The sequence below is a fragment of the Belonocnema kinseyi genome, chromosome 10 (genome assembly GCF_010883055.1).
Source record: "Belonocnema kinseyi isolate 2016_QV_RU_SX_M_011 chromosome 10, B_treatae_v1, whole genome shotgun sequence".
Taxonomy (NCBI): domain Eukaryota; kingdom Metazoa; phylum Arthropoda; class Insecta; order Hymenoptera; family Cynipidae; genus Belonocnema; species Belonocnema kinseyi.
In genome coordinates this window covers 31371985-31399589 of record NC_046666.1, presented here as the reverse complement: position 1 = coordinate 31399589, position 27605 = coordinate 31371985, and the positions used below count along the sequence as shown (strand labels likewise).

The 27605-nt window shown below is 29.7% G+C and overlaps 1 protein-coding gene across 4 annotated transcripts in view; it reads left to right on the top strand.

Moving 5' to 3' along the window:
- LOC117182287 (disks large 1 tumor suppressor protein-like) overlaps nucleotides 1-27605 on the top strand; it is a 398897-nt gene that overhangs the window by 352326 nt on the left and 18966 nt on the right. For all 4 annotated transcript variants that reach the window (XM_033375412.1, XM_033375411.1, XM_033375409.1 and 1 more), the window contains one exon: nucleotides 19679-19810. In XM_033375412.1, the coding sequence (XP_033231303.1) occupies nucleotides 19679-19810 (132 nt within the window). The remainder of the gene's footprint in view (nucleotides 1-19678; nucleotides 19811-27605) is intronic.

Sequence of the window (27605 nt, the reverse complement as noted above, 5' to 3'; positions counted from 1 at the left end):
AAAAATTCGTTTTTTTGGTTTAGCTGTTTTTTTTTCTTTTCTGACATATCAATTATTACATTTTTGTTTGAAAATCCAAATTCTTGCTTGAAAGTTAAACTGCTTTGTTAATTTACAAGGAACATGACGATTTTACCAAATCCCCTTTCCCGAAATCATTTCAAGTTATTTTTGAATGATCCATAAATAAATACACGAAAAAAATCTAGTCGCCATATTACGCCAGATAAGGGGGTCGGAGTTTCAAAATTTACGAATTCCAATAAAGGGAGTGCGTAGTTCCAAATTTCAGGAAAATGTTTACGTTATTTCTGCACAATAGGGTTTTCCAAAAAACATTTTTCGAACTACAGGGCAAGACACTCCCAAAAGAGTTTCCATTTCCGGAGAAAGAGTCAGTATTTTTTTCGAAATTAGAATATCAACACGTCCCATCGGGCACTTAAAAATCCCATTAAATTAACATAGGGAATTTTTGAATTTTCGAAAAATTGAACTCATTTTCCCACCCCCACCCTCTCCGCAGCGTCCTAGTTATGACCTAAAACTTTTAAAAAACTAGTTTTATGTGTTAATTTTACTTTTTAGCAATTTCAGTCGTATTTTTCATACAAATAATTACTAATGGAAAATTTGAATATTTATCATAACTGTTGAAACAATTTTTAATTGTTTAAACAGATGTACATTCTTAAAACAATCATTTATTCTCAAGAAATGTAAAAAAAATAATCGTATTTTCTGATTGAAACGTCATTGTTTGGAGTAGTAAATTTTTCTAAAACCTTTATGTAATTATTCAAATAATTATTTATTATCTATTTTCAAAATTGCTAAAAATGGAACCAAAATATCAACTTTCTTTTTCAATTAGTATCATATGCTATGTTTTGTTGAATAATTATATAATTTTGATACATCTCTTATTATAATGTTTAATAAATTTCTATATGTTTAAACAATCTTTATTTGCCTGAACAATTATTTTTTATATAATTACAAAAATGAAATAAAATAAATAGAACACAATGATATTTCTGACCGCATAGTATATAGAAAGAATAAATTTACCACTTTTTATTTGTTTAAGCAAATATAATTTGTTTAAATTATTACTTTCAAAAATATACTTTTAAAATCGTAATTAATTGTATGTCTTCTATTTTGTTTCATTTTTTATTTATCGAAAAATAGCGGTATTAAGAAAAATTTACTACTTCAAACAATTACAAAATATTGCATTTCAATCAGAAAAAAACGATTATTTTTAAATTTTTGTAGAATAAATAATTGTTTAAATAACTTAGACTTGTTTAGACAATTGAAAACTGTTTCAAAAGTCATGTTAAATATTCAAATTGTCCATTAGTAATTATTTGTATAAAAAAAGACGACGAAAATTCCCAAAAAGTAACAATAATACGTAAAAATGTAGTTTTTTTATTTTTGGGTCATATTTGGGATGCTGCGGGGAGGGTGGGGTGGATTGGAAATGAAATTTATTAGTATTATTTTATTTCGTACAAACTCCTCTTAAATTCTTCAAAAACTTGACATATTTCGATTAAACCCTAGAACGTGAGTGGAATTTTTCGAATATTCAAAATTGCCCCATGTGAATTAAATGGAATTTTGAAGGGTCCGGTGGCATGTGTTAATAATCGAATTTCGAAATAAAAATACGGATTTTCTTTCTCCGAAGATGGAAACTTTTAGTGGGGCGTCTTGTCCTATAGAGTGAAGAAAATTTTGCAATGCATTTTTCGACCAACCTAATGCACAATAGGGTGACTGAAAAACGCTTTTTTCAGAAGGCAACGATCCTCTCAATTTCATTCCAAATCCAAAAAAAAATTTCCTAATTTTTTTTATTTATTTTTTTTATTTTAACAGGTGCCGGTTTTGACTTGAAGTTTCCCATGTAAAATGCATGGGGAAAAATCACTTTTTTGATCACAAATTTTTGAGATTTTGGAATAATTTTTTAGGGCATGAAAAAATGTTATGGAAAATCCACATTTTGAGCACTATATTCTGTTTTTTTAACTTGAAATTATTATTACTGGCATAGTGAAATATTTATTATCATTGATTAATTGATTTTTAATTATTTCAACAAATGGAATTTGTTTACATTTTTTTTCCAAAAATTTATTTTTCCCTTCAAAATAATTACTATTAGTCTAATGGGAATATTTAGTAACATTCGTTTATTAATTTTTAATTGTTTGAACAAATGGAATTTGTTTAAATAATTTCGTTTTGATTTTTTTTGAATACAATTTATTACTGTGGGTCTAGTGGAATATTTATCAGTAATAATTAATTACTGATTAATACCAATGATAATAAATATTCTAATAGACCAATATTATTAATTTTAAGTAAAAAAAGATAAAAATAAAGTGTTTAAAAGGTCAATTTCATCAATAATTGACGTTCTTGGTTTTAGGGGTAGTTTTCAGGTACTTCGTTGGATAATTCTCTACAGGTCCCATACTTTTCCGTCACATTTTTTCAAACCATAGAAAATTATTCTATAAACTCAAAAAAGTGATTTTTCCCCATGCATCTTTCATGGGAAACTTCAAGTTAAAACCGGCCCCTGCTAAAATAAAAAAATGAAAAATTAGGGAATTTATTTTTTCGAATTTGGAATAAAATGTGGAGGGGGGGGGGGTCGTTGCCCTCTAGCCTGCACAAAAATTTGCTAACATAATCATCGACCTGAATTACTTTCTAGACGCCTAAGTTTATTGTTTTCAGGAAGTTGAGGAAAATAAATGAAAGGATGGAATAGTAAATGGCAGTCAGGAGGAAAACGGAAGGAAGAAAGTCGTTTTCTGGACGATGCTGTCACGAAGCGGATGCAATCGGCGTTATTTACTCAGAAGCTTTTCTAGTGGAACCAACATTCTCGAATCATTTGCTATGGCTTATGGAGGCTTTCACATATTCAAACTTGCATAATACAAATGCCTTCTAAAGTTGCAGTAAATTACAATTTTATTTTTCAAAGTGAAATAATAATGATACAAAGTTATACAAGTGAATAGAAAATGAAGCTGACCCTCTTCCTATTTTTAAATACGAAATACCAATTTAATTTCAGATAACCCTCAATCGAAGAATGAATGACTTAAAATTATTTGATAAGAGTATGCGCATTCTTTAATTAAATTATTTATATTTTTTTCATTTAAAAACTTAGATGGAATTTGAAAATTAATTTCTAGAACGTCAGATTTGCTCATGTTGTTTTATAAAAAAGTGACCAAAAAGGATAATGTTCTCAAATATGTGTCTTGATCGAGCAAATCTGACACCAGATTCAGATTCAGCGACCCCGACGAAATTATTATTGTTGTTTTGTCCGACTGGTTCACTTCGGCCCGGTATCATTGTGATTAAAACCGCTAAGGCTTTTATATCATGACTTTTTGTTACTATTCATTACTATTATTTATTACTTTTTAATATTATGCCTTTTTATTTATAAAACCCCGGTGAAACCGAGGTATATCCATGAGTCATCTTCGTTGCTAAAGTATCAATTAAGTTCATTAAAATGATCCGGCAGACAAAACTACCTCGGTGGGTATTGGCCTGTGAAAAATTGTATTTAGTAAGGTTCTTTTGCCTAGAAATTTGGCCAGAGTGAAGGAAAACTGCAGATAACCACATTCTGAGTTTATCCGACCTTTCAGCACTCGAGTTTGAAAGAAAACATTCGACCCTATCCAATTCAATTCTTCAGACAATTCCTTTTTTATTTCAGGCAATTGATAGAATTTAAACATGATCTTCTAGAATGTCAGATTCGCATGTACGTGAAGTTCCGAATGTTCAAATGAATGAAATATTTTCTCCCATTTCCATTTTGCCCATAAATATGTCTCAACTGTAATTTAAAATATATACATTATAATTCTGTTCCAACAAAAAATTATTTTTAATATAAATTAATAAACATTTTACCACATTTTTTTATTTACAAAGTCATCAGTAAAAAATTTCGTTTATTTGTAGGTTCAGAACTTCAACACATCAGATTCGCACTCTATGTTGTTTTGTAAAAATGACAAAAAAGCTAATTTTCTAAAAAATCTGTGCTTGTTTGTTCGATAATTAATTTTATTTGCTGAAAATATATCTGTTTTATTCTTGGTTGAAAATTTAACAATAATATTTGGTAACAAATTAAGCTACTTGTTTGCAAATGAAATTTTTTCCTGAAATTTCTTTGTTTTTAAATTAAATTATTTGGTTGAAAAATTAAGCGCACAAAGGGGTCACAAATGTTTAAATTTTATAATTTATAAAAGGCCAATTTTCAACTTTCGGTAAAATTAAAAACAAGTTTCTGGTCAAATGTTCGTGTATTCTGATGAAAATTCGTACATGTGAACAGAAAATCAATCTTGTTTGTTGAAATTTCATTATTTTGGTCGACGATTTAACTAGTTTGTTAAAAATTCGTCTCTTTTATTTGACATCAACTGTTTAAAAATTCTTTCTTTGTTTTTGGGTTGGAAATTAATTTTTTAAAGTAAATTTTCAAAAAATTTTCGTTTCATTTTTGGATAAAAGCTTATCTTTTTAGTTGAAAATTCGATTCTTTTGTTGAAAATTCATGTGTTTTGTTGAAAATTCGAACTTTTAGATTGAAAATTCATCTTGTATGGTAGAAATTTGTCTTTCTTAGATAAAAATTCAACTATTCTTGGTCTAAAGTGAATTTTTTTTAAAGTCTACTATTATATTTTCGATTTGGAATTAATATTTTTTCGTAAAAAAATTAACTATTTACTTGAAAGTTTAACTACTTTGTTAAAAATTCATTTGTTTTTAAAGATTCATCTCTCTGGTAGAAAATGTAACTCCATTGCCAAAAATTTATGTGTGCTTGGTTGATAATTAATTTTCTTCACGTAAAATGTATCTATTTCATTTTCGGCTAATAATTGAACTACTTTGTCAATTTTAATTTTTTGAATTTTTTTGTAAATCTTGGTAAATTGAACTATTTCGTAAAGTTTTAGGGTAAACTACTTTGTAAAAAAACAATGTTTTTAGCCCATTATTTTAGTTGAAAATTCAACTATATAGTGCTAAATTAACTTTTTTGTGGTAAATATATATTTTTGCTATGTACATTCAGTTTTTTTTTGGTAGATAATTCATCTTTTTGGCTTTAAAATGCAACACTTTAGTAAAGAATTCATTCATTTGCTTGAAAATAATTTTTCTGTGGAAAATTTATATTTTTAGTTGAATATTATAAACTAATAATGATAAAAAGTTATACAAGTGGAAAGAAAATGAGCCTGATCCCCCCCCCCTCATATTTTTAAAAACAAAATGTAAATGTAATTTTATATAACCGCCATTTGAACAATGAATGACGAGTTAAAACTATTTGATGCAGGTAGGCAAATATTTTTAATTAAATTCTTTAGACATTTTGCTTCATTTAAGAATATTGTTAGAAATTGAAAATGAACTTAAAAGGCATCCCGGAAGCTGGAATTACAACATTGTCATATTGATGCGGGCACTATGCCGTAATTTAGTGCTTATTTAGTGCTAATTTATGCTGCAGAAAAAAAATGTTGTGTCCGGTAATTTTGACCAAAAACATGTAGTAATGCTAGCTTCAGCTGAAGCCACAACTCCGGTATGCGAAACTCGGAAACTATTAGTGGTATAAAATTCTCCTTTGCGCAGAAATTTAGGGCTAATTAAGTGCTCTGGATTTGTGCTATGCAAAAAATCCGAGCACTTTTTTTTACCAAAAACGTGTAGTAATGCTGGCTTCAGGTGACTGTGGTATATGAAACTCGGAAACTATTAGTGATATCAAGATCTGCTTTCCGCAGGAATTGAGTGCTAATTAAGTGCTAATATATTCTGCAAAAACTAAATTTTATGCCCGGTAATTTTGATCAAAAACATGTAGTAATGCTAGCTTCAGGTGACTCTGGTACGCGAAACTAGGAAATTATTAGTGATATCAAGATCAGCTTTGCGCAGGAATTTAGTGCTAATTAAGTGCTCTAGATTTGTACTATGCAAAAAATCCGGGCACTTTTTTTTTACCAAAAACGTGTAGTAATGCTGGCTTCAGGTGACTGTGGTATGTGAAACACGGAAACTATTAGTGATATCAAGATCTGCTTTGCGCAAGAATTGAGTGCTAATTAAATGCTCTGGATTTGTGCTATGCAAAAAATCCGGACACTTTTTTTTACCAAAAACGTGTGGTAATGCTGGCTTCAGGTGACTGGTGTTGTGAAACTCGGAAACTATTAGTGATATCAAGATCTGCTTTGCGCAGGAATTTCCGAGTTTCACAACACCAGTCAGCTGAAGCCAGCATTACGACACGTTTTTGGTAAAAAAAAAGTGCCCGGATTTTTTGCATAGCACAGATCCAGAGCATTTAATAATTAGCACTAAATTCATGCGCAAAGCAGATCTTGATATCACTATTAGTTTCCGTGTTTCACATAGCAGGGTTATCTGAAGCCAGCATTACTACACGTTTTTGGTAAAAAAAAGTGCTCGGATTTTTTGAATAGCCCAAGTCCATAGCACTTAATTAGCACTAAATTCCGGCGCGAAGCAGATCTTGATATCAGTAATAGTTTCCGAGTTTCACAACACCAGTCACCTGAAGCCAGCATTAACACACGTTTTTGGTAAAAAAAAGTGCCCGGATTTTTTGCAAGGCAGAAATCCAGAGCACTTAATTAGCATTAAATTCCTGCGTAAAGCTGATCTTGATACCACTAATAGTTTCCGAGTTTCGGATACCAGAGTCACCTGAAGCCAGCATTACCACACGTTTTTGGTAAAAAAAAAAGTGCCCGGATTTTTTGCAAGGCATAAATCCAGAGCACTTAATTATCACTAAATTCCTGCGCAAAGGAGAATTTGATACCACTAATAGTTTCCGAGTTTCGCATACCGTAGTTGTGGCTTCAGGTGAAGCTAGCATTTCTACATGTTTTTGGCCAAAGTTACCGGGCATGAAATTTTTTTTCTGCAGCATAAATTAGCACTAAATAAGCACTAAATTATGGACTAGTGCCCACATCAATATAACAATGTTGTAATTCCAGCTTCCGGGACCTCATATTAAATCAATAGATCAGAGCCCGTTCATAAACTGTCTCCCCCTTTTTAAGGAATTTTCATTTAATTTAGAACTGAATTAATAAAAACCCAATAAGAGAAATGAACTTTTCTTGGTTAAAAGTTATTCGTTTTTAGTTAAATGTCTACCATGATATTTATGGTTTGGAATTCACCATCATTTTTTGTCAAGAACTCAACTACTCATTTAAATTGAAAATACTTTGTTAAAAATTGGTATTATATATCGTCTCTGAAATTGAGATATTAAATTTCACCAATTTTGAAAAATATTGTTCTTCCTTTGTTCTTATAACTATTTAAATGATAGACATAATGAAACACTAAAATGTTGTATTAACATTAATTTCACTTTTCAATGAAAAATTGCGTAAGAACAAGAATAATAATCTTTTTTCTATGTAATTATACACATAAATATATGTATATTATTAATTTCGAGAATAAATGCATTGTAAATTAATGAGTGGTTTATTTACAATAAAATGTGAAAACATTGCTTGGATTTTTACACAAACGGATCTGATAAAACTGAATTTTCTTTCTCTTGTTATGGGATTTGAATGTCTTTAGAGAAAAGTTTTGTTTATTTTTCGTTTGGTACACAGTACACTTTGTTAGCTTGGAGCCCTACGAAACTTGTGCCATTTATGCAGCTTTCTGGAAGAAAAGTGTATAATGTGAGAAGCGTATTTTACCCATTTTTTAAAATTTATATTTACTATTTTCTTGGGTAAAATGATATCTTCATTTTACATAAAACAACATCCATTTATAATTTTTTCATTCTAAATTATCTTGAAAAAAAGTATTTTAAAATGCGTTTCCATGAGCAGCTACAAAAATGCAATCGTGAAACCTTGATAATTGAGATTCAGTAAAAGAAAAAACTGTAACATTTTAGTGAATAAAATTAAAAATTTAATAATTTATTATTATCATTTATAATAAAGATTATAACATAAAGAATCGAAATAATTTTAAATCGTTTTGTTTTATAATTATCAGACTTTCCCCCCTATTTCTATTTTTACCCTTTTTAAAACATTTTTCTCTTTTTGTCCCTGTTTTAAGAAACTTCCCCTTTTTCTAATTTCTTTTTTATTTAAATGCGAACTGAATTAATAGAACCCAAAAAGAAAGTTAAATCTTTGGTTAAAAAATTGATTATTTGGATTAATCTGTTTGATTTGTTAATTCGACTATTTGCTTATAATTTCAATTCTTTTGTCCAAAATCCCCTTTTTGTTTAAAATATCATTTCTCTCGATCGTTAACTGAACTTGTTTGTTGAAATATCTACTGTGTTCTCAAAAATGCGTCTTTTTCTTTTAAAATTTAACTGTTTGTTTAAAAATTCAATTATATGGTTGAAAATTCATTTCTTTCTATTAAAATTTACAATTATTTGCTTATAAATGCAAATACGTGGTTGAAATTTTTTTTAAATCAACCTTATGGTTGAATTTTTCTTTCGTTATTGAAAATGATCTTTTTTTGTTAATAATTCAACTTTCTAGCTTGATAATTCAACTGTCTATAAAATTTGTTTTTTTTTTCTCGCTTGAATATTCAACTTCTTAGTTAAGGTTTAATTTTTTTAAATGCGACCATTTGGTTGAAAATTCAATTATTTTGATTAAAACTCATCCTTTTTGGTTGAGAATTCGTCTCTTTGCTTAAAAATGCAATTATTTTTGGTAGGGGTTTATTATCTTTGATTTGTCAATTCGACCATTTGTTTGAAAATCGATTTTTGTTTTCTTTGAAAATTTAGCTATTTGGTTGAAAGTTCACGTTTTTTTTTTGTAATTTAACTTTTTTGTTGAAAATTCAACGGGCATCTAAATAATTTTTCTTTTGGTTTCTAAATTGTATTTTTGGCTAAGTTTTCATCTGTTTTATTCGTAAATTCAACCGCTTTGTTGTAAATTCAGTTATTTTGTTTAAAATGCATCCTTTATGGTGATAAATTAATCTTTCCTGGTCGAAAAACAACTTCATTGTTGAAAATTAAACCTTTTTCTAAAAAAAATCGTCTTTTTCATTGAAAATTAACTTTTTTGTTGAAGATTAAACTGTCTTCTATAAAATTCGTCTTTTTCCTTCAAAATTCATCTATTTTTGCTCATCCTTTTAAAACTCATTCTTTTTAGTAAAAAATTCATCTTTCTTGTCGACGATTAACTTTTTTGTTGAAAATTCGACTTTTTGCTTGAAAATTCAGTTATTTGGTTAAAAATTCATCTATTTCATTAAAAATTCGTTTTGTTTGATTGAAAATTTATCTATTTGCTCGTAAATGCAAATATTTAGTTAATTTTTGTTTGAAAATTTAACTATTATCCCACAAATTTTAAAACTTTGTTAAAAATGCAATGGACCGAAAGTTCTAACTTCACTTTTTTCTAGTTTACATAGTTATCGGTAAAAACTTTCTATCATTTGAAGGTTCGGAACTTCAGGTACATAAAAATTCAACCCTTTTTACCTAAAAGGTCTTAAATTTCTAAGAATAGATGCAACTTTTGTTTTAGTTATTATTTGCCTAAATTTAACAATTTGATGCTAATTTTTCGATATTAAAAATCAAATTGTTTCTTAAACATAGCCGAAATGAAGCGCAATTTCTTAAATGCAGTAAACAAGTTTCAGTATCCGGAAATAGTTCAATGTGACCACAACTTAAAAGGATCGACGTGAAAAAAACTTTTAAAATTCCTTTGGTAAAAGTTTTACTTTTTCCTTTTTTCCTTTTATTTTCTTGACGAGCTTTCCGTGTTGAATTTGTCATCAATACTGAGAAAATTGCCACATTTCTTTTATCTTTCATGTATTCAAGCAACGATGTCTTTTCCTGTCGAACGAATTGAATTTATTCAAAAAGTTGTTCTCACTGATTCATATTTTATTCGTTCTTTGATGAATCCCAGTTATTTCTTTATTTTGCATTTATTGTTTGCTTTCTCAGACTTAAATAAAATTTATAATAAAGTTCAGTATATATCATCCACTAGTATAGTTTCAAAAATGGATTTTTTTAAATATTTCACATCACTTTCGTTCATTGATGTAAAATAAAATTGTTATGAATTTAAAATAATTCAAAGGAATTCTAAATACGTTAATAGAATTGAAAGAATCCAAGATAACTTAGAAAAATTCAGTAGAATTAAAAAGAATTCAACAAAATTCAACAGAATTTAAAGTTTTTAAAATTCAACTTTGAAGTCTGTTCTCTAGAAGGCTTTGTCAATAATTATCATTCAGTCCTTAAAGAAATTAAAAATTGAGAAAACAATAATTCAAATGAATTCGTAGAAATCCAGAAGCATTCCACTGATATCAGTAAAATGGTAGTGAACAGAATTCGGGACAACTTCAATGTCATGTTAGTAAATTCTAAGAATTCTAAAAATACATGTTAAAAAACAACAAAATAAATAAAATTCGAGTTTTTTTAGAGGAGGAGAAGCGAAATTAGACAAATTTAATGAATTTCCTAAAAATACAAGGTTAAGTAAACAAAACTTAAAATGAGCTTAGAATTCTTCAGGCTGATTTTCAAATAAATAAATAAGTGATCAAATTGAGTGAATTAAGAAGAATTCAAATAAATTCAAAAGGATTTCATAGAATCGAAAAGCATGCATGATTATTAAATAAGAATTCAAAATCAATTCCAAATGAATTTAAATAAAACGCAAATAATTTAAAAAATGTAAAATATTTGATTGATTTCAGTAAAACTCAAGAGAATTCGAATACATTTATATCAGTACAATTTCACTGAAAAATTAGTGAAGTACTTCAAACTATTTGAATCCGTGATAATTCGCTGAAATTTCTTAATATTTGGTTGGGTTTTCAGGAAGAAATGTTACTGATCATCACTAAATAAGATATAATTTACAGGGATGAAAGAATTTTATAGCCCTAAATTTGCATTTTTTTAAAACCAAAATACTAAAGAAGTTTATTTTCAAACCTAAAACAGCCTAGTGAAACGTCTAAACCATTTTTTGTAATAAAATAAAATTCGTAACAGAGTATTTTTATTAAGACGTTAATTAAGTCGTTCAAACCTTCTACTCCCCTACTTCTACACCTCTACTTTCGCTCTTTTGCCCTACTTCCCCTCCTATAAATTCTACCTTTCTTTACCCCTCCCTTCCACATCTTCTGCATCCTTCACTTTCCCAGCTAACACTCCCCTTTTCATATTTCTCTTTCCCAACGAGCACTTTCCCTCCCCTAGTTATCCTCACTACTTGAAGCCCTCTCTTCACTTCCATCACTACCATCACTAACCTCCCTCACATAATCATTTCCCTTACTTCCTATAATTTCACATCTCTTCCTCTACTTTTCCCTCCGATAATTTCCCCTCACATCCCCTTATTTTCCCTTACTTTTTCTCTCCTTATTTTCACTCGCTTCCTCTGCGTATCCTCCTTTAATTTCCTTTCGCTTAGACTACTTCCTCTCCCCTCACTTTTTATCACCTCTTTTCACTTTCCCTAATTTACCCTTGCTCACCTAATTGCTCTCCTTAAACATCTCCCTTTGCTGCCCCACCCTTTCCCACTTTCATCATCCTCTACTCCCCCCTTTTTTTACTTTCTCTACTTCCCTTAGTTCCCTTCTCCAGTCATGATTTTGCTCATCTTACTCACCCACACTACCCTAATAATCCTCTTTACACTTCGCGCACTACCATTCCTCACTGTTAATCAATTCAAATACTTTCCCTTACTTACTATACTTTCCCAACCTAATCTTCCCTAAATTCCTCTATTTTTTCCTTTATTCCACCTCACTTTCTCCACTTCTCCTACTTTCTATCCCTTGACTTCCTATCACTTCCCCTTCGCTTATTTCTTCTCGCTTCCCCTACCTCCTCCCTTCTCTTTACCTTACTCCCGCTCGCTGGACCTGACTTATCTCTCCTCCCTTTCCCTCACTCCCTTAGAACTTATCGTACACCCCCCTACCTCACTTATTTACTTGTCTTATTTCCCCTTGCCTAACTTTACGTAATTCCCTTCCCATTACTTGCTCTATAGTCCCCGACGCTTTCTTGGCTAGATTCCACTAGCTTCCCTTATTACGCCTTTTTCCTCTCCTCTTTTTCTCATCGCTTATCGCACTTCCCCTCTCCTCATTTCCACTCAGTTCCCCTACTTCCGCTATTCTCATTTCCACTTCCCATCCCCTCACTTTATCTACTTCTCTCCTTCTTACTTCCTTTACTTCTCCATCCCTCTTTTCTTCTCCGAGGAAAAAATTACCTCACGAGGTCAAAGGTTAGGTGAATGATTACATTTCAAATCATGCAATGAGGTCTGAATGAGGATGTCAGGCAAATTTGACATGAAATTATGTTATTATACACTCAAAGCGAAGGAACACGTGTTTCACCGTTTGGCTGCAATTTTTTTGCAGGAATGGTGAGCTGTTGAAGATAACCTTACAATTTCATAAAAACTGCCAAAATATTGTTTGAAATTGATGCACTTTTTTACCAAATACACGTACTTAGTTAGTTTATTCTTTCATGTGATGAATTTTTAGCTTTATCGAATAATACACGAAAAATATAAAAAATTTAAAAATTGATAAAATGGCCGCGGTTTTTCTGAAATTTTTGAAATTGGATTTTCTCGAAAAGGCTACTTTTAAAGTTGTTGTTGTTATGATTTTGCGATAATATGGACTGCATATTCTAAAAATCTGGCTTCTCATAAACAATTTCTTTCTATTAAAAAAAAAAACATTTTTCAAAAAAAAATCAAAATTACTAATTTTTTCAAAAACTAGCGTAGAAAGGAGTAAATATGAAGCAAAAATGTTGTTTGGAAATTAGTTTTTTTAAAAAAAGTCTCTCACTTTCGAAATAAAAGGCGGGGCATCAATTTATATACTTATTTACTCAATCATCATTATCTCCATCCGGATCCATTACCGCCTCTCGTAAAATCAATTTTTATAGTTTTATTGTTGTATCATTTTTCATTTATTTTTATAATTATATAAATTGATGTAGTAACACATATTAAAAACATATTCGAGACAATTACCAATCTTGATTTTTTTCGAAACTTTTTCGAAAATCCACAACAAAATTTAAAGGTGTACTTTTCGAGAAAATCCGTTTTCAAAATTTTCAGAAGAACCGCCTTTATTTCCTCAATTTTGAAAATTTTCATATTTTTCTAGAATCATTCGATAGAGCTAAAAATTTATCATCGCGTAACAGAAAAACTACCCGGACATGTATATTTGATCCAAAGTTTATGCATGTTGAAAAGTATTTGTGCAGTTTTTATCAAAAGAAAGAAAGAATAATTTCTTATACAAATTGAGAAGTATGTTCGAGTAAAAGAGCGATGTTCAGATATTGCTTTTTTTTGAAAAATGATTCAGGGGAGGAGTAATTGTACACTTTATTACCGCAGTAATTTCTTGGTTCTTAGGAGCGCGATTGTGTTATTTTTCATTAGATGGTTGGGTGAAAAGGGTATGCTAATTAAAGTCCTGTGCTCTCATTAATTTTTTATATCCATTCTCTGTTTCCCCAGCCTCACTTTTACTTTTGTTCTTCTCTTTCTCCCTCCTAGAAATATTAAGAGAGCATATTTTAGTTCTCAATGGCAATCTAATTGAGAAAAATGTATAGGTTAACGCAGGTATTATTTTGTACATATAAATATCTCGACTATATATTTTGGGGCTTTAGAGTCACAATTAAAAAAATTTAATATTTGTGATTTTTGCGATTTCACGATGTGGAAAAGTTGCTTTTTAGGAAATGAAAAACTCCGCTATTTGGAAAATATGTTTTGGTTAAAATTTAAGCCAAGCGGGACGGTCGTAAAATTAAAAAAAATCGTTTTTTTTTTAAATTTACAATCTCAATTTCAAACCCGTGGCAAGGCTTTCTTTGTGGAAAAATTTAAAAAAATATTTAAGAACTGGATCGAATATTAAGCTTCACGTTTCTCTCTAATATGATTTACATAAGAAATAATTAAGAAAATATAAAAAGAAAAAATGTATTAAAGAAACTTGAAATTTGATCAATTTTTAAGTTTCTCTTCAATTTTTCTTAGACGCCGTTTTATTAAAAAAAAATTTATACCGGAAAAGCTATAATTATTCTAGATTTTTAACTCTACTATACAACTTTTGGCAATAGCTTATATTACAATTCGCAAACGATACCATGTCTGCATCGAAGATTTCTTAATTTAAATTTAATTAACAATTATCGCTCTATAATTGAACTTAATGATATTTATTGAATAAAAACAAATTAAATCAGTTCTAGAATTTAAACAATTTTGAAAAATTACTAAAAACCATCTTTTAACAGCTGTACAAATTTAGGCTTGTTTCAAAATCTAATATTATGGAATTTTTAATAGTTTATGTTTTTAATATTAGAAAATAAAAATCCAGTGACACTGAAGTGCGCTCTTTGCACTCGAGCATTTTATTTAAACGGGTTTTCTCGAGAAATTTAATTTAATTTTTATTGATGGAATTCTAAATTATTTCTACATATTTTAATAGATTTCCTGGATCACCAATACTTTCCATGTACATTAAGGGATTGTAACAAATTTTTAGAGAATTTTAGAGAATGAAATACATTCTATTTCAAGGTATTTCCATCGATATCAACAATTTTTTAGGTATATATATAAGAATTCGACAAATTTTGAAGGATTTTAAATTATTTTCTAAAAATTGCAAAGGATTCTAAGGGATTTCGTTTAGACAAAAATGTATAACGCTCAATATTATAGATTTTTTTAATGGATTTTTAAATATATTGTTTTTAATATTACAAAATAAAAACCTAAGGACGTGAGCGCGCGCTTAATTCACATGCATTTTAAATCAACGGGTTTTCATTAACTAAATTTAATGAATAATTTGAATTTAATTTCTAACGAAGGGATTGCAAAAGATTTATAGGGAAGACTGAAAAATCCAGAAAAATAAAATTCCCGGCACTGTAAAATTCTTGAATTTGAAAATTCCCTAATAATAAAATTTCCGACAGAATATTTCAGAATATAAAATATTTGAACTAAAAAATCTAGAATTATAAATTTCCAAATTTTACACAATTAAAAATATTGTTGTTAAATAAATAGTCTTTATTTATTAAAAGTACAATAATTAAATATTTTGATCATAGCAAATTTTCTTTTAATGTTCAAAGTTTAAAAAAATTATTGTTTGAATTTAAAATAACATTACTTGAACAAATATATTTTTAGATAAAAAGTTTGGTTTGGGAAAGTGCATATTATTTTTTATTTAATTACAAAAAATGGTCTCGAAAATTACATTTTTAACTTACAACAAAAAATTTGAAGAAATTTCGAGATAAATCTGTGATGAATTGAGCCCCGAAAAATTTTTTTGGAAAATTTTATTAGGTTCAGATAAAATTATGGAAAATTTTTTTGCGCTCCATTTTTGATATTTATTTTTATGCAATTTTGATCAAATGATTATTTTTTAAATTTAAACAATAGTTCAAGAAACTAGAATCATTACAATAAATTTCTTCAATCAAAATATTTCATCATTGTGTTTTTAATAAATAAATAATATTTATTAGAAAAAAATGTTTTAATTGATCAAATTGGAAAAATTTTATTGGGAATTTCATTATTCGGAAATTAATGAATTTCAAGAGATTTCATTTCAAACATTTTTAGACCTTTTATTATTTAAAAATTTGTCATTATGCATCTGTAAATAGTTTTTTTTTAAATGAATTTAAAACTCTAACTTTTTTATTGGCAGAAATAACTTAAAAAGCATTTGACATTATTTGAAAACTATATAATTTCATATGAAAAGATTTTTTCCTTTTTTATGAAAGTTAAAATAAATGTTTCATCTTTTCTATATGTTCCCCATTTTTCGTTAAAAAATTGCTCTAATCTCCGCTTTTTTTAAACTCTTTTAGCGCTGTGATTTCTGAAATTTTAATCACTGTCCTCGTGAATTGGATTCTGTGTAAAATGATAACATTTCAATTACTTCTTTCTCACTATATTCACGATATATATGTATACACAAGTGTAGTCTTTTTTAATTTTGTAATTATTTTTTTCAATAAAATTTCTGTGCTTTGCATCTCATTCCGTTCTATCCAGCCTCCCTAACCAGTTCCGGATTAAACTCTCTCTTTATTCATACGCAATCCGATCTTTTATGAACGGTGCTATTTTCAATTTCTCGTCCCCACCTCTCGTCCTCCCCTACCTTTAGAGTTCGCTATCGCGCCAGATTATATCTCTAAATTGCATACCTCCACGCCATATTGCTTTGGTGCAGTAGCTTCCCTCGTAACCTGCTTATTGGAGGTAAATTTAATAAAGGCTCAACGACGAGTGGTATGAAGCGCTATAAGCCTAAAGGCCTGGGAAATCTCTTCGATTTGACCACAATATCTAGCACTAAAACCAAAACAATTTCAGTTTTGATTTAAATTTTCCCATTAAAAACTCTTTTCTATAAGTTTAAGTCGTTTTTTCCATCGAGTATAAAGAAAGAGAGAGAGAGAGCTTCTTCGATATTTGACCTCTGACCTTTAGTCCATCCCTGTGACAAATAAACTTTGACCTATAACGTTTACTCTTTGATTTTTAGCAGCTGCGAAAAAGGGTTTTGTAGCCTATAAAGACGCTACTTAAGCCATTCAAATGTCTTTCTTATAGATTTGCTCTACTCTTCCTACTCCTTTCGCCTACTTCCACTACCCTCCAATAATCTCAATCCTCTCACTTAACACACATCCCCTAGTTTTCCCCTTACCTACTGTTCCTCTCCGATCTCCCCCCTTCACTTGCTCTCCGTTCCTCTACTTCTTCCTTTTATAGAGCTCCTCTCCTCATGTCACCTACTTCGCCTACTCTCACTTCCCTTACCCTTATCACACTCATTTCCCCTACACCACAATTTTTCTTAAATTTTTCTTCTTACTTCTCCTGTTTCACGAATCCTTTTTTCCATTCTCATATTACTCCCTTCCTTTCTTTATACTTCCCTGCTCACTTCCCTTCACTATTCCTCCCGTCAAATACTCCCCCGTCCCCTCACTTACCCTCACTTCTCCTACACCTCCCTTTCCTAATCCCCTGTGCCCTATCCCCTTACCTAATATACCTTTTCGACTTTCTTCCAACACTTCCACTCAGTTCCTCTACTTCACTATATTATAGGTCCCATGTCATCGAGGCTCCTATTTTGCCTTCTGTCACTTCTCTTACCGTACTCAAAATAATTTCACTCACACCTCAATTTTCTCTAATTTGTTCCTTCCCACTTCCCCTACTTTTTCTTCTCTCGCTTCCATTTCGGTAATACTTCCTTCCCTTCCCTATACTTACCCTGGTACTTCCCTTTTCTAACCCTCAGTTCTCTTTACTACCCCTCACTCCTCTTCATTTCCTCTTTCCATACTTTCTCACCCCGCAGTTCACTTCTTGTCCGTTCACTTTCCCTCCGTTGCTCTACATTTCTCTCACTTTGTTCCACTCTCCTCACTTCTCTTACTGACCCTTCCGTCATCACCCTTGTGCACACTCACCATTCCCAATCCCTCTCTTCTTTTACTTCCCGTCCACGCCAGTCACTTCCCTGCTTCTATTCACTCTCCTTTCCCAACTCCTCAATTCTTCCTACTAAATTTCACTTCCTACACTTTCTTTTCCTTCATTTCTTCTAATTCTCCTTTGAAGACTTCCTTTACTTTCCTACTTTTCATCACTTCCTTACTCTCACTTACCTTCATTTCTGCATATTTTTTTGATAAAAATGTATCAGAAAAAAAGTTAAGAAGATAAAAAATTGAAGAATAGATAGACAATAGAATTAAAAAATGTTCATATTATGAAATTCTTTTATAATGCATTTTTATCAGTAGATAGATTTTGATTCACAAAAATTACTATTAAAGAACCTCCTACTTTTCGGTCTTCTTAAGACTCTAGCATTACTATTCTCATGTATTTTTCATTATTTGAAAACTTTTAAATGTTTAAAACATTTTTCAATTGTTAGCCGAAACAAGATTATAGTTTAGCAAAAAACAGAAGGTGCAAGTATCTTTAAAAAAGTTATCATTCACGAAAACATAATCTTGCAAGTTTGAGCGCGTCTGGGGGACAAGACTGTTGGTTCTCGCGCTTAGCGATCGATTATGTATTTACCTCGCGCTTCGCGCTCGGTCTTTGTATTTTTCCCACATTCGTGCACGGACTTTTTAAATTTAAAACTCAAAACATTCACCACTGTTATTTTGTGATTGTGAATCCTCTTTTGTTAAAAGACCCTCGGTCGTAAGTTTCAGCGCACCTAGTGCGCGCTACTGTTGGGTGTTGCACTTTGCGCTCTGTCTTTGCATCTCTCCCAAATTTTTGCACAGATATTTTTAAATTGAAGGGCAACGGATCAACAACAGTAGTTTCCTGATTGTGAAATATCTTTTGTTAAAGCTCTTTCGGCTTCAGAAAACACATTTTCATCCCATATATCGTGTTTCGCACTTGATTTTTTCAGAATTTGAACTTTTCTACATTACGTTCAACATTTTTATATTAAATATAAATACATCATAATTACTGACAAATTTTTAGATCTTTTTTAGGTGCCCAATTTTTGTCGATTAATCTATCTTCGTATCTTGCTTAGTTTTTTTTATCACATATAAAACCAAATAGATGAATTTTCAATCATGAAGATTAAATTTATATAAAAATGTTATATTTTTGTCAAAAAAAGTAATAGTTCATTTTTTGTTTAAAAATTAATTTTCTATTAAAACAATAATTTTTAAACACAAAAATGAAGCATCAATCAAAATAATACATTTTCAACCAAGACAATTAATTTTCAATGAATAAAGATTATTGTATAACAAAACACATACATTTTTACAAACATTTGAATTTTTAAGCAATTTTCAACCTTATAGTTACATTTTCAAAAAGAAATGAGTTTTCTACAAAAAATAGAAATTTTCGACCAATAAGATTAATTTTCTACGAAAAAGAGATTAATTTCTAACAAACTGCAAGAATTTCTAATTGAAGAAAATGAATTTTTAACCAAGCATGAAATATTGAATAAAATTAAAAGTTAATTAATTAATCGACAAGTTAAAAAAATTCATTTTTACTAAAAAAAATAAATTATCAACAAAGTAGTTCAATTGTAAAAAAAAGGATTTTAAAATAAAATTATGAATCATCCAAAAAAATGATTTTCATTCAAAGTAGTTACACTTTCAACGAAGTAAATGAAATTACAGCCAAAAAAGATGAACTCATTTTTTTTTAAAATAGTAAAATAAGCTTCAACTTTAGTTTTGAAAAAATGCTCTGACTCTGTTTTGTTTTTTCTGACATTCCAATTTGAATTGTCAGAATTGTGTTAATTAAATTTTTTATAACAATTTCACATAAAATTGCAATTTTAATTGTGATTACAGAAGCTCATCGAGCACTGGAGTTGCTAGAAGATTACCACGCTAAATTAACTAGGCCTCAGGATAAACAACTCCGATTAGCGATCGAACGTGTCATCAGAATCTTCAAGAGCCGACTCTTCCAGGCGTTATTAGGTAAGTTTTTTTATTTTTACATAACATTCTTCATTAAAAGCTTATTAAAAGCCTGGATGGCTGCAATAAACTACTTCTAATAAAAATTAATTAATTTTTTCGGTCTGATGGCATCCTGTTACCTTTATCACACACACACACACACACACACACACACACACACACACACACACACACACACACACACACACACACACACACACACACACACACACACACACACACACACACACACACACACACACACACACACACACACACCAACACACACATATTTTTGCATATTTGTTTTTCCTTGTACTGTTTTCATTTTGGCTACCTTTGATGTTTACATTTCATAGCTCTGGAATAAAAATGTTATTGACCAAAGCTTTCTAAATGTTTAATTTACCTGATATGATAAAAAAGTTGAACCAAATTTTAGTTACAATTAAAAATCCGCAAAAATTTTGTCAAACTTTTAGCATTTATGTTTCTTGCAATTCGTATCATTTATAAAAAATATATTTTCTTTTTTTCAGATTTTTACAAAAAATGTCTTATACCGTGATATCGTGATCTTTAATTTTGATTTTCTTCGAACAGGATAATTTGTCTGAATCAAAATTTTTCATTTTCGTACATCATTCTCGTAACTGAGTTATTTAATTATTTATATTATTATATATTCTTATATTTATTCTATTTAATTATTATTAAAAATGTGTTCAACCGTATTTAGATACTTAATATCTCAGTTTGAGAGTATTAAGAAACACTTCAACTTGGGAGCGGACTTTTGTTTGATCTTAAAACAATGATTTTAATTTTACAAAAGGTTTAAATAATTGTCTGATTTTTGAGACATTGACATTAAAGTCCTCTTTCATCCTAAGCTAAGTTCGATAAAATTTTATTCGATTTTTTTTTACGTTTTGAATAAAAAATAAAAAATTTGGAAATGTGGCTTCATTGCATATTGAAAGCCTTGATAATCAGTTTTTAGTGTAATAATTTTAGATTTAATTATTCAAAACTGTCTGATTTTAATTTCAAACCCAATAGAATTGTATAATATTTCAAAGTTTTCGAAATCGTGCAATATTAAATTAAAAGATTCGGTATTTGCGCAAGTTTCAGTTTAAAGGATTTATAATTAAATAATTTGGAATGAAATGCTTTCAGAATAAATTCGAAGTAATGAAAAATTAATACAATAGTTTCCTTAATAGAAGCTTTACAAAATGTGAAGATTTAGAATTACGGATTAAAAATTGCATTTTTCATTCCAAAATGTTCCAAAATATTTTAGTTTTGAACTCAAGCTGAAAAAACGAACTTAGAAAAAGAAAGCTTTAATTTGTGCAATTTCAAACATTGGAATCATATGTTGCAATTTTGTTTTGTATTATTTAATTTAAAATTTTGGCTAAGTATTAAAGTTTTTCTTTTTATGCGTTTTGATTTTGAAATTTATAATTATATATTTTTTTTAATTTTCATTTTAAAAGATTCGTTTAATTTCAATGTTCCGTAGTAGAAATTCTTTTATTTTTGATATTTGCCATATCAAATTAATTTTCAATTTCGATGTTTATTCAAAGTAATTAAATTTTTAAGATTTATAATCAAAACTTTTTCATTTTAAATGGTGAAAATGACGGCGATTTTTTTTTTATCTCAGAAAAATTTAGCTTTTTAATTTTAATATTAAATAATCATGCTTAGTTTGTAATAACGGTTTGAAATTTTAGAATTTTAGTAGCTGTGACTGAACAATTTAATTTCAAAATGTCAAATTTTAATTGCTTTGCGTTGAAAATTATTTAATTTCAAAAATTTTCAATCTTTAGTTATTTGATTTTAAACGCTTTCGATTAAAAATAAGACAGTTTCAATTCCTTTGGAATGCTATGATCCATTTTTCAAAATTTTAATCTGTAATTATTCTATTTTTAGGGTTTTACAGTCCCACAGTACATCAGTTCGTGCGTCCACCCTACTTTTTTCCAAGAAAGGGAAGTGTTGAGGAATTATTGGTGGGGTAGCAGGGGAATTGAGCGAAAATCAGGGGTGGGGAAGTAGGGAAAATATAAGAAGGGGAAGTACTGAAAGTAAAGTGAAATGATGGGAGAGTTAGTAGGGATAAATTAGGGGAAGGGAAGTAGAGGAAATGTGGTTAGGGAAAGTGGGATAAATAGGGAAATAAAGGGATGGGGAGTTAAGCGTAGTGCGGTGGGGAAGCACCGAGAAATGAGGATCACAAGTAGGGGAAGTGTGGGGAAATGATAGGAGGGGAAGTAGAGAAAATAAAGGAAGGGAAAGTATTGAAAGTAAAGGGAAATGACGGGAGAGATAGTAGCGATAAATTATCCGAGGGGAAGTAGAGGAAATATATGTAGAGGAAGTGGGGTTAGTAGGGAAAGGAAGAAAGGGATATTTAGGTGTAGTGTGGTGGGGAAGTACTCAGAAATGACGATGATAAGTGGTGGTGTGGGGAAATGATAAAAGGGGCATTAGGGGAAGTAAGGGACAACGGGGATGGGGAAGTAAGGAAAGAGTTGGAATGATTAGAGAGGAAAGTAGAGGGATTAGGGCAGGGAAATTTTACGAGGTCCTTTTTCTAATTTTCACTCTATTAAAAATCTTGTCCTGCTTTAAGAATTTTATCTTACCTAAAGTTCGATTTGTAACTTTTTAAATACAGAACCCTTCAATTTTTATTTATGTCCCACGCTTTCAATTAAAAATTATTAATTACGATTTCAAAATATTTTTAAACTTAACATTACAAATTTTGTTTCTTCTCATATTTCTTTTCTTACATCCTCACACAAGTATTAAAATTCTGAACCATAAGGGTAGTAAATCTCAAACTTAACTTATGAATCTGCTTTATCTTTAAAATGAATTGCTTTGAGAGGATTTACAAGTCTTTTTAAAATTTCCCCGTAGACAGAATAACGATCTCCTTGCAATCCAATTTTCTCATATTATTATAATTCCATACAGCGATTAATCGCAGCGGATAACCCCTCAGGAGCGTATCATTTATCACCATATCGTGCCCCAGGCGCTTTTAATCTGACTACAAGGGACTCGATACGAGAGTCGTTGGTTAACCACAGTAGGTGTAAAGAGCGCTACTGAAATTTATAGTCATCCTATATTTTCACCGAACTTGCTGTAAAGATTACGAAATAGGCGTTCTAAAAAGAAGATTGTTTTTAAAACTATGAAACATTTAAAAATGAAAAGACGATTAATCAGCGTAATCAGAGCGTAAACAGTCAGGGCTACCTGAGCCGTTTCCAACTGGGATACATAATATTGTGCAATATACTCCATTGAGTACTCGCGCATTTTAGCCCTTCCGAGTCGAGAGTCGCAACCGCTCTTGCCGTGTCCTCTGAGTATAAGCGTGGGCCAGCAGTTCTATGTAGGCTGAATACGGGGGGGGGGGGGCTGAAAACGAGAGTTTGTTTCTGATTATATTTATTACGTAGATGTCAACATTACGTGATAGTTCAGAAAAAGGTATTTTCAAGAGCTTTAAAACGTATCAAAAGATTTCGAAAGATTTCAAAGGATTTGAAATATTGCACAATATTTCCAAAGATTCTAAGGAATTTTTAATAGATTTAAATAATTTGAGGATTTTTCAAAGGATTTGAAAGATTTTAGGATATTTTCAAAATTCAAACGAATTTTCAAGAATTTTAAAAGGTATTAAGGATTTCCAAAGAGCTTTAATTAAAGTTATTCTGAAGGATTCTTAAGACTTTAGAGTATTTTAAATAGTTTAATGACTTTCCAAGAGCTTTAAAAGGTTTGAAAGGATTTCGAAAAGTTTTATCGGGTTTCAAATATTCTTGTATATTCTAAAGTATTCCTAACAATCTTCAGTAAATTTCCATAGTTTGAAGGGGTACCAAAGGATTTTAAGGACTTTAAGCTATTCCTAAAAATTCCAAAGAATTTTCAAGAGCTTTAAAAAGTTTCAAGGGATTTCGAAAGATTTTAAGGGATTTAAATAGTTTTTGGGTATTTTAAAAGATTTCAATGAGTTTTTAATAGATGCAAAAAATTGGAGGATAATACCAAAGATTTTAAAGACTTTAGGATATTTAAAAAAATTCCAGGGAATTTTCAAAAGCCTTGCAAAGTGTTAATGAATTTCGAAATATTTTAAATAATTTGAAACATTTTAAAACATTTGTATAGATTCCAAGGAATTTTTTTAATCGATTTCGATGAGTTGACGCTATTTCAATGGATTTTAAAAATTTCACGGTATTTTTGAAAATTCCCGGAAATTTCAAAGACCTTTAAATATTTTTTAAAAAATTTAGAATATTTCAATGGATCTCAACAATATTGCGGTATTGCATTTGATTGGAAGGCATTTTAAAGAGATTTCATTAACTTAAAGGTATTTCAAAAGATTTGAGGGATTTTACGTATTTTAAAAAATTTTCTATGTTATTTTAAAGGTTTTTAAAATGCTTCAAGGGCTGACAAAAGATTTTAACTGGTTTAAAATATATTATGGTATTCAAAAATGTTCTTAAATATCTGATTTATTTTAATCATTTGAAGGCATTACAAAGGATTTTTACGATGTTAGGATATTTTTAAAAGTTCCAAACAATTTTTAAGAGCTGTAAAAAGTTTCAAAGGATATGAAATATTGTAAGGTATTTAAACAGATTTCGAGCTATTTTAAATTTATTTCAGTAATTTAATGGGATTCCAATTCTTTGATTAATATTTTAGGATATTTTAAAAGATTTCAGGGCATTTTCCAAAACAGCAAAGACTTCAAGGGATTTTAATTTGAAGGTATTTTGAACGATTTTTAAGATTGTTAATTATGTGTAAAAAGATTTTTAAGAGCGTTAAAAGTTATTTTTAAAAATTCTAAGGAATTTTCAAGAGCTATTCATTTTCCTTCACTTGTCCAAATTTACATTTCATAGTTTCCTGTCACTTTCCCAACATCTTCTTCCACAACTTCCCCTAACTTTTCCTACTTCTTCTCCTATAATTTTCCCTCACTATCCCCACTTCTTCTCCTATAATTTTCCCTTACTTTCCCAGCTTCTTCTCCTATAATTTCTCCTCACTTCCTAAATTTTGTCTCCCATTACTTCCACTCTGTTAATCTACTTTCCCTTCTTTCATTTCTCCTCATTTAACCTACTTCTCTTCCGCTTATTTCCCTCACATACCTTTCTTTCATTTTCCCTAACTCCGCCACCTCTCATTTACCCTCAATTTTCCTTCGTCAATTCCCCTTTTCTCCTTCCTTCTCATCTTCATTTCCCCATCTTAAATAATATCAATGGTCAGGGAAAATAAAAAATTATTCAAGGAATCTGTATTATGATCGGAGAATAACAGAAATTCTTAACTTCTATTCAGACTGGATGGAGCTATGTATTAAAAAATTTTGTAATTAAATTTTTTCTGAAGAAAGATGTTCTCCTTCGCTTCGTTGGGAATCAAACCACAGAACTTCCGATTGCCGGTCGGGTGTTTTTCCCTTAAGCTTTTCATTTAATTAATATCTCCGCCTAGTCTGAAAAGACGTTAAGAATTTCTATTATTCTCTGATGATAATACAGATTCCTTGAAAAATTTAAACACGTAACACTGAGCAAAATAGTGTGTGTATTTCTGAAAAAGGATTCTTCTGTCGATCTCTCCAGTAGCTTAAGGGAAAAGCTCCTGAGCGGAAATTGGTAGTTCTCATATTCGAATCTCAGCGGAGCGAAGGAGAGGATTTTTTTAAAACAAATTTAATATGAAAAATTAGGCTTTGCAAAAACAGGGAAAAGTCAGGGAATTTGGAAAATGAAGTTCTGAGGCCAGCCTGATCTAACAAAAGCTGAAGAGGCTGTTTTAAAGGAATCCCTTTCAAGTACTTATTAGGAATCTAATTGTCCTTTTCTTCTCTTTGATGTTGGAATCGACGATTGAAGCTCGTTTCAGTTCATTTTTAGTGCGAAGTAAACGTTTGTAATTCGAATCTTCTTTGCTGACAAAGGTTCGACATGGAACAGGAAGTGATCGAAAATTTAAAACGTTCAAGTGAGGTGAAAGAAATCTTTTGATCTTAAGAGGTTTCACGAGTTAGATCAGCTTCCTGATTTCTCGACCCAATCTGGGTTATCTTCATATGATGCAACTATAAAGCTTTTCATACGCTTTGTCGCCCATACTCTTTTTCCAGAAACCAATTTTAAGCCTACGACTCCCCACACTATTCACAATATTTTGCACTTTTTGTTTTAGTTTCAACACTGTTTTACAATTATTTAGAAAAAATAACGCCAAAGGCACTATTTTCTCACGATTATCCTTTAATGTCACTATTTCTTTATTTTTAATTGAAAAATATTTTTGAAATTCTTCTCTAACTTGCTTAAATAAGTCTCTAATCTCAATGAATCACAGCCGACCCCAGAATGGTCCTAATTTCTGATTATGAGGGTAACGGGAGCTGAATCTATTTTTTGTATTCGATAAACTAGTTCAAATTGCAACCAAGTATTTCAATTTTTAATGAAAAATAATAAATTCTCATAAAAAAATGTAATGGTTGATTTTTTTAGCAAGAAAATATTTTTATTTGAAATCAAAAAGAGTTGAATTGAAGAAAGTACGAATTTTAGATAAAATGGTTGAATCCTTAACCAAAACAGATTAATTTTCAACAAAAATAGTTACGATTTTAACAAAAAGGATGAGCTTTCTACAAAGCAGTTGAATTTTCAACCAAATAGGTTAATATTGAACCATAAAGATGAATTCTAACACAGAAGATTAATTTTAAAAATCATGCATAAAACCAAAGATTTTAATTTTCAGCTAAAAAGATTAATTTTCTAACAAAATAGGTTTTTTTCTAAAATGGTATAAAATTTTGACTCAATAGTTTTTAACAAGAGTTTAATTTTCTACCAGGCAAGATTTCTCAATCTAAACAAAAGAAATCTGCATCCAAAGTGTTGAATTCTTAGGCCAAAAAAGGTTTGATACAAAACTGTTGAATTTTAATCCAAATTATTAACATTTCATTCAAAAAGAAGAATTTTGAACACGCGTTGAATTTTAAACCAGAAAAGATTTTTCAGAGATAAAGAGAATGTCATCCAAAATGTTTAGTTTTCTAGACCAAAAATGAAATTTCTGCAAAATCCTTCAATTTTAACCAAAGAAATGAATTTCCAAACAAAAAAAATGTATTTTCAACGCAGAAGAATAATTTTTACTAAAAATAAATAAATTCTCAAGAAAATACATAAATTTTAATAAAAGTGTTGAATTTTCAGCTAAAAAGATTAATTTTCTACCAAAGCAGACGAATTTTCGAAAATTTTATAAAGTTTGACTCAACAGTTTTTAACAAGAGTTTAATTTTTTTTAATGCATTCAATACAAGTGACTGAGTTACACCTACCCTGAAAGGAAAATGGCTTAATAGTATAATAAACAAAAAAAATTGCATCCAAACTGTTGAATTTTGTAACCAAAAGGACAAGCTTTATACAAAACAGTTTATTTTTCAACCAGTTAATTCAATTTTCAGCAAAGAAATATTTTTTGAACAATAAACAAAATGTCTTCGAATATATTGAATTGATGGAGCAAAAAAGACAAGCTTCCTGAAAACATAGAAATATTAACCAAATAAATAAATTTTCAACCAACAAAATTAATTTTCAACACAAAAAAAGATGACATCTCAAGAAAAGAAACAGGTATTGAACCAAAGAGTTGAATATCCAACCAAGAAGATAAAATAAATAAA